Source organism: Bubalus bubalis, chromosome 11 (genome assembly GCF_019923935.1).
Source record: "Bubalus bubalis isolate 160015118507 breed Murrah chromosome 11, NDDB_SH_1, whole genome shotgun sequence".
NCBI classification, from domain to species: Eukaryota; Metazoa; Chordata; class Mammalia; order Artiodactyla; family Bovidae; genus Bubalus; species Bubalus bubalis.
Window position 1 is genome coordinate 60216746 of NC_059167.1, and position 12322 is coordinate 60229067.

At 32.5% G+C, this 12322-nt stretch overlaps 1 protein-coding gene across 1 annotated transcript in view; it reads left to right on the forward strand.

The window, feature by feature from the left end:
* SOS2 (SOS Ras/Rho guanine nucleotide exchange factor 2) overlaps nt 1-12322 on the forward strand; it is a 105131-nt gene that overhangs the window by 75653 nt on the left and 17156 nt on the right. The window contains exons 14-18 of the mRNA XM_006063149.4: nt 1408-1630; nt 4746-4865; nt 5037-5199; nt 9458-9575; nt 10584-10756. Coding sequence (XP_006063211.3) covers nt 1408-1630; nt 4746-4865; nt 5037-5199; nt 9458-9575; nt 10584-10756 — 797 coding nt within the window. The remainder of the gene's footprint in view (nt 1-1407; nt 1631-4745; nt 4866-5036; nt 5200-9457; nt 9576-10583; nt 10757-12322) is intronic.

Below are 12322 nucleotides of genomic sequence, written 5' to 3' on the forward strand. Positions count from 1 at the left end.
TTGTTTTTAATTGATCGATGGTTTCTTTATAGTATTGGCTTGATCTCTGTCATACATCAACATTAATTAACCATAGGTGTACGTATGTCCCCTCCCTCTTTAACCTTCCCATCTCCCTCCCCATCTCACCCCTCTAGGTTACTGCAGAGCCCCAGTTTGAGTTCCCTGAGTCATACAGCAAATTTCCATTGGCTACCTATTTTACATATGTTAGCGTATATGCTTCTGTGCTCCCCTCTCCATTCGTCTCACCCTCTCCTTCCACTCCCCTGCTGCCCTTGTCCATAAGTCTTGTCTCTGTCTGTGTCTCCATTGCTGCCCTGCAAATATGTTCATCATTACTCTCTTTATAGATTCCATATATGTGCGTTAATACACAATATTTATTTTTCTCTTTCTGACTTACTTCACTCTATATAATAGGCTCTGGGTTCCTCCGCCTCGTTAGAACTGACTCAAATGTGTTCCTTTTTATGGCTGAGTAGTATTCCACTGTATATATGTACCACGGCTTCTTTATCCAGTCACCTGTTGACGCACATCTAGGTTGCTTTCATGTCTAGCTGTTGTAGAGTGCTGCAGTGAACATTGGGGTGCATGTGTCTTTTTCAGTTTTGGTTTCCTCAGGGTATATGCCTAGAAGTGGTAATTGCTGGGTCATAAGAGGGAAAGGTTTTGTAGAAGCATTGCAGCCAATAAGTGAAGAAGGAATGACAGAATTAGAATGTTACCATTTCTCAAACTCACAGTAACATCATAAAAAGACATTTTATGCCTCTTATCAGAAATATTCTTGCAAGTATTCATGTTTAAAGTTTGTCCTGGACCAGATCAATCTGTATATGGTGACTTACAGAAAATACAGAGACAGAGAAATAGGGCTGATGACGCCACAAAGATTGAATTGGCAAAATTTAGACTTGGAAAACACCACAAGTGATTGAATTTCAACAAATAAATTGTCTGAAGAAATGAGAGATAAGAGAGGAACCTGTTGATGAATGGAGTCTTGAGACATACTGACTCAGTGCAATGTGTACATCTTGTTGGATCCTATTTCCTACAAACCAACTGTAGGAAGACGGTTCCCTGAGACAATCAGAGAAATGTGAATACTAACTAAATATTTGATGATATTAAGAAGATACTGTCATTTTTATATGTGATAATGGTGTTTTTTTTTAAGTCTTAACTTTCAGATACATACTTAAATATGAATGAAATTATATTATACCTTCGATTTGCTTTGAAATAATATAAGTAGAGGGAGGACATGAGTGATATTAGGTAAAACAGTGGCAGTGAGTTGATAATTGTTGAAAGTAGATGAAAGTTACAAATTATATGAATATTTGCAGTTAATGTTTGTCAAGTAAAGGGCTTTTTTTGTTTGTGTTCTTTTTCTAGGGAAAGCTATGAAGAAATGGGTAGAGTCAATTGCTAAGATCATCAAGAGGAAAAAACAAGCTCAGGCAAATGGTATAAGCCATAATATTACCTTTGAAAGTCCACCTCCACCAATTGAATGGCATATCAGCAGACCAGGACAGTTTGAAACATTTGATCTCATGACACTTCATCCAATAGAAATTGCACGTCAGCTGACCCTTTTGGAATCTGATCTCTACAGGTAGACAATTAACATTAATTTGCTGCTGTGTTTTCAAGAACGTTGAACATTTCTTTCTATTTTCAGAACTTTCTGAAAATTATTCATGTGTACTTAAAAAACCTTGTCTATTCTTACAGGCTAGGAAGAAAGTTCATAGCAATTTTTTAATTATAATCTGTTCTGCAAGTGAAAGTCTTATAAATTATTGCTCTTTAGGCCTAGATTAGGTACTAGCAATCCTTCACAAGAGAAGTGGCAAAGAGAAGACTAATGCAATAGAATAAGCAGGCACTTTAGACTGTCACCCAGCTCTTATTCCTGATGCTTTCTCATATTGCTTTAGTTTAACTTGCTTCAGTTAAAAAAGACTGTCAGTATAGATGCTAGGCTCTGGGCAGCTCAGTCCATAGACTATTGAGTGAAATAAACTTTCTTCTTTTTTTTTTTCAAATACTCTGTAATAAAAAGTTAGACTTGGGACTTGACTGGGTTAGCTTTGCAAGGCAAATGAATAACAATTTTTAGTGGAATAAAGATTTCTTCACTTCTTTTAAGGAGTATCAAATACTTGGGCTATTTGAAATTAGTATTGACTTTAAGGATTTTTGAAGTAGATGATGAACCATACTTTAAACTTTTAAATAATTTTCTTTTGTTAATAAGGATTGCTAGAAATATGCTTGACTATTTTTATCTGTATCCCATCGTTTGTCTTTATATATAAAGCAGTTCCTGCCATCATCCTGTATCTACACACATCACCCATTTACAACCTAACTTTAGTATCATGGTTGTGGCATTTCCAGGGTCACTCTCTACTCCAAATCAGACACTTCCCTTTGTCATATTATTTACTTCAAATTTTATTCCAGAATTACTAACTCATGTATCTCAGTCTCTCTTTTCAACTTGCTTTATCAACTTCTTTGTCTGTCAGGTTTTTTTTTTTAACCCCTATGTTTTCCCAGTGCGTTAGCTTCTTTCTGTCTTCTCCTCCCTCATAATATAAGCTTTCTTCTTTCATTTACAGCCCAGGTTCCTGTGAAGAGTAGAGGCCTTGCAAAAAAGAGAGTATAGGCCTTGTAGGTAATCACCACCCACTAACCCGTACCACTGTGGTTGTATCAAAAACTTTTCTGCATTCAGGAGCTGCTTTTGAAATACAAACATCCTTAAGAAATTATCCTGATTAGCAGCCATTGTTTTTTTAAACTGAGATTACACAGGGAAAAGCAAGAATATATAAAGTTTAACGTTAGTGGAGAGTGTAGAAAGACACCAGATATAAAACTTGACCTTTAGAACTGGGTTTCTGATTTGCCCTGGTTGTGTTGTTCAGACTTTAGCACACACATCAGAGGTTGTTACCATCTGATTCAGAGTGTCATGTTATATTTTAAATAATTTGGAGTTCGAGTGGTTTTTGTTTGTATTATAGGATTTTTTTAAGGAAAAAGTTTTTTAAATTGAAATTGTAGTTGATACACAATATTATATTAGTTTCACGTGTACATTATAGTGACTCAATATTTTTATGGCTATTTTATTTAAAGTTATTATAAAATATTGGCTGTATTCCCTGTACTATACGATACATCCTTGTAGCTTATTTGTTTTCTTCATAGTACTTTTTTAGGTCTTAATTACCTACCCCAGTTGCTCCTGCCCCTTCTTCTTCCTTACCTATAACCACTAGGTTGTTCTCTGTATCTATGAGTCTGTTATATTCATTTGTTGGTTATATTTTTTAGTCCATATAGATGTGATAACGTGTTTTTCTTACTTTGCTTGACTTATTTCATGTCACATAATACCCTCTAGGTTCATGGGCACTTAAGTTGTTTCTTTACTGTGGGATTTGTGATAGGTGGGAATGAAGAGACTTATTAATTAGATAACAAAGCAAATAGTACGAAGTTAGATTTTTCCTTACAGTGTTACATGAATGGACATCAGGAATAAAAAAGCACTGAGCTCTATGTGGACCTACTTTCAAAACATAGAAATACCTTTGTTAAGTGATATGTGTATTATGGAAGAAGGATACCATACATAAAACATTGACACTCTGTAAACTAAATTTCTGGTGAAATAATAGAACCAGTTAAGAAAATTTATTTCTAAGACTGTTCAGAGTACCCTTTTGAACTCAAATCTACTGAGCTTTTTTATTATTATAATAGCCAGGTCTATAGGACAGTGATGGCAATGCCATTGGTCAATATTTTAAAAATCATATAATCCTGAATCACTATATACAGTGATTTTATCTGCTTTTCCAACTGTTTTTTATTAAAAAATATAGACAATAATACAGTAAGGGCTCAACAACAACAAAAGCATTACAAATAAAAGTGAAACCCTTTGTGTGATTCTCTCCAATCCCATTCCTCTTCTTTCTCCCAAAGGATAATTGCTATCTTATATTTGGCATTTAGTACTCCTATGTGTGTCTTTATAATTTATATACATACAACCATTCATAAACAACACGTAGCATTATTTTACACATTTTAAGTCTGTTTCTACCTGTGTATCATTCTGTAACTTGTTTTTTTACTTAAATCATTTCTGGCATTTGTTCAAGTTGCTGAGTATCGCTCCAGTCTGCTTATTTTAATTGCTGTATTGTATTCCATTGTATGAATACTCCACAGTTTATCCATCCTCTTGATGATGAGCATTTAGGTTGTTTGGGATTTTTCACTCTTGCAAATTTTGCTTGACTGAACGTTCTTAGAAATGCTAGATGATCTAGTATGTATATCTTCAGTGTTATGAGATATTGTGAAATTTTTTGAAAAGTGGTTATATCTGTTTTTACTTGCACATCAGTGATGGGGAGTTCTCTTTTTTCCACATTTTTATCCATTTGGTGTTAAACTTCTTTTAGTGTGATAGCAATAAAGTGGGATTTCATTGTGGTTTAATGTTCTTTTTTCTGAGTAAGAGTTAAAATATTCTTTCATGTCCATAGCTATTCAGTTCTGTTTCTCTGTAAATTATCTCCTTATATGTTTGTTCACTTATCTTTTAAACTAGTTATCTTTTTCTTATTAAGCTTTTGGAGGCCTTTAAATAATTTTGATACTGATCCCTTGTAGATTAAGTGCATGGATTTTTGGTTCCACAGGAGAGTTCAACCTTCTGAACTTGTAGGGAGTGTATGGACCAAAGAAGATAAAGAAATAAATTCTCCAAATTTATTAAAAATGATTCGCCACACCACAAATCTCACCCTCTGGTTTGAAAAGTAAGTTTTTACTTACTTTGTATTATTACTTCTTAATATATTTCTGTAACATTAAGTCACATATAAGCAAACATTCTGGCTGAAAATGTATATTTTTTCTGTATGAAACAAGGCACTTGCTTCTTGCTTTCTAAGCCATGATTTTTTTTTTTTTTTTTTTTTTTTGGTTAGATGCATTGTGGAGGCAGAAAATTTTGAGGAACGAGTGGCAGTACTGAGTAGAATTATAGAAATTCTGCAAGTTTTTCAAGATTTGAATAATTTCAATGGTGTATTGGAGATCGTCAGTGCAGTAAATTCAGTATCAGTCTATAGACTAGATCATACCTTTGAGGTAAGTTTTAGGCTTAAATAGTTTATCTTTTGAAAGGAGATAAAATTAATGTGAAGGAAATTCCTTCTACCGCCAATCTTTTTTGAGTAAATCCTTTATAAATAATCTGTCTTACTCCTGAAGCACAGTATCACAATATTAGAAAATACATCAATATATGCTAGTAAGCCTAGAATTCATCAAAGAATATGTGTTTTGTGACTATTTAATATGCTTACCTAAATGCTTCCCTAGTGATTCCGATGGTAAGTATTCTGCCTGCAATGCTGGAGACCCAGGTTCAATCCCTGGGTCTAGAAGATCTCCTGGAGAAGGGAATGGCTACCCATTCCAGTATTCTTACCTGGACAGTTCCACAGACACAGGAGCCTAGTGGGCTACAGCACATGGGGTCACAACCAGTTGGACTCAACTGAGCGACCAACACTTTCACTTTCAGATGTATAAAGTTCCAAATGTATTTTTTCAGTAGTAGATTGACTGACAGTTTCAAATAAATGACTAAACATATTTTAAATATAAATATACAAATTACTTTAATTACCTGTAGTATATAGTCAAGTAACATGGAGAGAATGCTTTCTAAAACTTAAATGTTTTTTTAAATTATAAAAAATAATTGTGTAAACATGGTGTATGTTTTCATGTTTATCATTAAAAATTTGGAAGATATAGAAAGTATAGAAATTTAGAGACTCAGCCATGTAAATATATTTGCCTTTGAGAATGTGAACTTTTATAGTGTTACTGGAAAGCAATCTGGCAACAGATGTTAACAGATGTTACACATACTTTTGGACACAGAATAAAAGGCTCAGGACTATAAAATTAAGGTACAAAGATCTAGTTTCTGCAGCATTAATTGTACTAATAGTAGCAGAAAGCTAGATCCAACCTGTATGTCCATCAACAGGAGAATGATTATGTTATCCTATCCCTATCATGTGGAGTATTGGTTGGAGGGGAAAAAAGTGACTAGAATCTTTGTGTGTGTCTTGAAAGAATAGTGTGACATTCAGGGGAAAAACCATTTCAAAAATCTTTAGAAAAATTAATATAGTATGATTTCATTTTGATAGAACAGAACAGAACAAACTCTAAACATGTAAGTGGAGTTGCACAGCATTGAGAAGAGTGGAAGGATATGTACTCTTCACTTAACATTCATTCTTACAGTGGGCTGTGATTAGTGGGGAGTATAGGGTTAAACTGCTTTCATGTATGTGTTTTTCTATCTGAGTGTTTGCATGTTATTGATTTGTATGGACATATTATATATTAAAGATGTTAATAGTCAAATATTGCCAAATATTAATCTAAGAGACTAATAACTTCAGTTCTCATTTTGCAAACTCTAAAGAAATATATTCATTTTGAGACGTTAAGCTTTAGTTTCTTAAAATATTAAATGTTCAACAATATTTCTTAAAATAGGTATATGGTATAAGGAATAAAAATAAAAAAAAAAGCCTGTTTACCTGGCATCCAGTTTAAAAACCTTTCCCAATTCCATCTCCTTTGTCCCTTCAGAGCCAACTACTGTGCTAAATCTTGTGCTTATCATTCTTTTGCTTTTTTCTATAGTTTTACTATTTGTAGCGCTAAACAATGTTATTTTTCTTGTTTCTTAATTATATGTGAATATAATTCTTCCCAGACTTTTTTCACTCAGTATTATTTTCCTAAACTTCATCCATATTGTTTCTTATAATTATAGGCCATTCTTTTTTATAGTTATATCATATTATAGAAATAGATTCAAGGGATTAGCTCTGATAGAGTGCCTGAAGAACTATGGATGGAGTTTGTAACATTATACAGGAGGTGACGATCAGAACCATCTTCAAGATAAATGCAGAAAGGCAAAATGGTTATCTGAGGGCTTACAAATCTAAGGAGGGCTTACAAATAGCTGAGAAAAGAAGAGAATGGAAAGACAAAGGAGAAAAGGAAAGATATATCCATCTGAATACAGAGTTCCAAAGAATAGCAAGGAGAGATAAGAACCCTTCCTAAGTGATCAATGCAAAAAAATAGAGGAAAACAATAGAATGGGAAAAACTAGAGATCTCATCAATAAAATTATAGAAATAACTTTACTAAAATTTATTTATTTGCTTATTTATTTATTAGTTAATGGTCATTCATATTGTTTCTAGTTTGATGCTATTATTGATAATATTGTCATAAACATTTTCTGCCTGTGTCCTGGAGCATACGTATACAAATTTCTCTTACATACCTAGAAGTGGAATTATTGGATGATAGAATAGATAATGCCCAGTTGTTTTCTCAAATTACTGTGCCAGTTTGTACTCCCACTGGAAACATAACGAACTCTGATTGTTCTGCATTCTCACTAACACTTGATATTGTCAGTTCTTTTAATTTTTCTAGTCTTGTGGTTTGGGTTTATAATTTCTTGATTTCTATTGAGTTTGAACCTCTTTTAAGATGTTTATTGGCTCTTTGTATTGTGGAAATTTTTTGACTTTTCTTTGAGTTTTTCTCATGAATTTGTATGAGTTCTCTTATATACTATATTTTAATCCTTTGTCAATCATGTTTGTTATAAATACCTTTTTTCCAGATCAAAGCTTCTGTTTTCACCATTTTTATTATGTCTTTTGATGAACAAAAATTCTTAATGTCACATTTATTTTTTCCTTTGTAATTTGTGGTTGTTGGTGTCTTGTATAATAGATCCTCCTCTGTTATCTTAATGTTTTATCTTTCTCATTAAGTCCTTAATCTAGCTGGAAACAAATTTTGAGTATGGAGTCTAATTTCATTTTATGTTCCATTTGGCTAGCCAGATGATCCCACACGTTTATTAAAAGTACATTCTTTCCTCATTGATCTGTAGGTGCCAGCTATGTCATAAATTGAGCATCCATATATGTGTGGGCCTGTTTCTGGTTCCTCTGTCCTGTTCCTTTAATGTATTCCATTATTCCTGTGCTAGTGCCGCATGTTTAAATTGCCATAGTTTTATACTAGTTCTTGATACACTATAGTAGGCCAAGTCCCCACCAAGCTTCCTTGTCAAGAGTGATTTACTCTTTTTTTTTTTTTCAGTTCCCAGAGCAGGGATTGAACTTGGACTCCAGCAGTGAAAGCACTGAGTGCTAACCACTGGACTGTCAGGGAATTCCCAAGAGTGACTTATTCTTGACCCTTTGCTATTATGTAATTGTAGAATCATCTGAAAGGTTGGGATTTTGATAAGAATTGTACAGGTTCTATAAATCAATTATGAAGAACTGACATTTTTACAATAATGAATCATCCCAACTACGAACATAGTATATCTCTCCATTTATTTATTTAATAAAGTTTTATGGTTTTCTTGATGAAGACCTCACAACTGTTTTGTTAGATTTATATTAGAATATTTTAAAATTTGTTTTCTTTATTGATGATATCTAGAAATGCAGTTGATTTTTGCCTGTTGGTTTTATACCCAGCAATATTGCTAAATTCTTTCATTAAAATTCTATATGTAGATTTATTACATTTCTTTACATAATTATTTCCTCTGTGAATACTGGCAGTTTTTCTTCTCAGTCGCTAGTCTTTTATTTCTTTGTTTATTTTTCTTGTCCATTCTGATTAGAACTTCTGTAGAGTACTGAATAAAAGTTACAGTGCAGTCACCTTTGCTTTTTCCTTAAGTTAAAGAAAATGAGTTGAGTGGTTTTTCATCAAGTACGTTTGCTGTCAATTTGTGTGTGTGTGTGTGTGTGTGTGTGTATCAGGTTAAAAATAAAATAACTGACTTTTAATTACAAAATGTAATAATGAAATATAAAATAAATGACTGCTTACTTGGTTTAATAAATTTTTGTTCAATTCTTGTCTCCCTCCCCTGGCCTTCTCCTCTTTACCAAAATCTTATTACCCTTAGCCCCAAAAGACCTTCCAGTAGAAAAATACTTGAATGCCATGGGATGATATTTTTCTCCTATAGCTATAACTTGAAACTCTAGCTAATCAAGATTATAACTAATAATGTCTTAAGGAAGATTGTTTTATTGTTTAATCCTCTAATTTATATTAGAAAAAAACTAAGTTTTAAAGTTCTATATTTATAGATAAGTCATTTCCAGCAAGTAGAGATAAGAATACTACTGATCTCTTAATTTAAAAGCTTTTTTTTCAAACATTTGTACAATATTAAAATTGAAAGCTTTGCACCTAAAAAATATGATTGAGCTGTTTAAAAAAAAAAATTATACTCCATTTATATATTTTAAAGGCGTTGCAGGAAAGAAAAAGGAAAATTTTGGATGACGCTGTGGAATTAAGTCAAGATCATTTTAAAAAATATCTAGTGAAACTTAAGTCAATCAATCCACCCTGTGTGCCTTTTTTTGGTAAGTTACAAAATATGGATTTATATTTTGAGGGAGATTTTGTTATATAGCAAAAAGAGACCAGCCTTTAGAAGCAGATAGTCCTGATTTTATATCTGAGCACATCTACTTTTATTAGCTGTCTATATTGATAAATGAAACCTAAACTCTATATGTAGACTCTTATCTATAAAACTTGTAATTCTGGTAATTATCTCATAGAGTTGTAAGGAGTCCTGTGGAATCTCTTCTATAAGAGCAGTAGTCTCATTCATGAGGGCTCCAGCCTCATAAGTTTAGCACCTCTCAAAGGCCTCACCACCTCATTCTGTCACATTGGGCATTAGGATTTCAACATATGAATTTTGAACATTCGACCATTCAAATTATAGCACACACCAAAAATGTCTCCAGACATTCCCAGATACCTGTCCTCTGGGGGACAAAATTGTCCCCAGTTGAGAGCCACTGATTTAAATGAATCTAATTATGTGTGAAAGAGAAACTGAAAACTTTCTTCCTGTCCAAAACTGAAGAATAATTCTTTTGTGTCTAAATTACAGGCTTTGGGAAAACAGAATTAGTTTGCAAATCTGTAGTCTTATTAACCAGAATTGGCTTAAGATTAATTTGTTGGTCAGTAATCACTTAAGATCATTGGTATTGCATATTTTATCAATAATCATTTAAGATCATTGGTGTTAAATATTTATAAGTAAATATTAAAATGGTTAGAGTAGATTTAACACATAATTTAGACTGTGAATGAATCCCCCCTTTTATTTTAGGCTATTAGACTAAGAAATGGCAAATTAAGCTCTTTATAAACCCTAATTTTCTTTCAATTTTAAATTATTTCCATCCATGTAAAAAATTCTTCATGTAGAGTTGGTTATTAAATATATCAGAGATTTCACTAGTAAGACCTGCTGTATTATAGGATGTCTTTCAACTTTACTAGATCAATTGTTTTCCCAAATGGTTAAGTAACCAATTTTAAAACTTTTCTTCAAATACTTTTTTTACTAGGAATATATTTAACAAATATACTGAAGACTGAAGAAGGGAATAATGATTTTTTAAAAAAGAAAGGGAAAGATTTAATCAATTTCAGTAAGAGGAGGAAAGTAGCTGAAATTACTGGAGAAATTCAGCAGTATCAAAATCAACCTTACTGTTTACGGATAGAACCAGAAATGAGGGTAAATATTTTCTTTGCTTATCTTTAAAAGAGAACATGTTAAGTCCTCTGCCCTCTCTAAGAAATTCCATAGCCATACATTATGATCTTTATTTTGCTATGAAAATAATATGCATTAATGAATCAATAGATAGAAGTGGTGAATATTAGATATTCTCCACTAGCAGTCTGCCGTTATTAATATTACTAGGCACTTTGTCTTGACAGTTATTGCTTCTTTGTGCAACAGGTTTAAGTAACACTTTCAAAAAAATGAATGACAAAATGGAATGAAAGATGCTTTCCGATGTCCACACAGTAAAAAGAAAATCCACTACCAGTACTATCATTAGTTAATAGACATTTTAGATATTTTACATGTGCCAGTGTAACATTAAATAATTAATACCTTTATAAGAACACTGCATTTAAGTAGGGGAAGGGGTTGGGAGAGTGATGTGTATATATGCATAGCAAAAAAATGAATTTTTAAAAAACATTTTATCACTTGATATTCTGTTTTGAACAATAGTTCATAATATTCATTCTGTGGTACTATAAAGTGTGAATATCTTCTAAATTAGAGTAAATACTCTGCTATTATGTCTATAGTAAGTAGATATTATTGTGTTTATTTGAAATTCAGAACATATGCTAACAGAGTAAGTTTACCTTTCACATTAAAAATTGTGCTACACTTTCAGATATAGTTTGCAGGTTGAGCATAGCTCATTGAGTGAAAATAGTCACCATCATTTCCATCCTCCTAAATTGTAAGATGGTAACTATTCTTTGTTCCAAGTTCAAAACAAAGAACCTTAAAGTCCTAAGAAAAATTGACCTGAAGTGTACACCATTATGAAAATATAGACAGATGCTTGCTTTAAAGAAAATGGTCATTTGTTCCATCCCCTTCTCTCAGCATTTAGCCAACCCTCTGTGATTTGGTGTTTCATAGGGGTAAAGAAATGTTCTTGAGGGAATTCCCTGGAGATCCAGTGCCAAGGGCCCAGGTTCAATCCCCGTTCAGGGAACTAAGATCCCACAAGCTGCATGATGGGGCCAAAAAAAAAAAAACAAATGTTCTTGAAGCCCAGATTAGAATTCACACTGTATTTCCTCCTAGAAATAATGTTGCATTTTAGTTGGGTATAATTAAAATAGTGCTTTTAGCATTCATATCTCAATAATTCCTGATAGGTTTCTGCATCTGATCTAGACACCCTGCCATCATTTAAAGCATTCTTTTGGGGGTAAGGAGCAGAGAATGCTTTTTTTACGATTGACTCAAAATAAGCTTAAAATGTAGATAAGTAGCCATTCACTTTCAAAGCATAGTTAACCAAACTAGTATTTAAAAGTTTAAAAATAAAATAAAATTTAAAATAAATAAATAAATAAAAATAAAAATCCCAACAACATCAAAAAAAAGTAGAGTAACAGATGAGAAAATCACAATTATAACTTTATAAAAGTCTTTAAATTACTGTTGGTCCATATGATTTAATTTATCTGACCTGAACATAAGAATAAATTGTTTCAGTATTGTTAAAGTAGTAATGTAATTTTCTTGAAATTGTCAGAATGC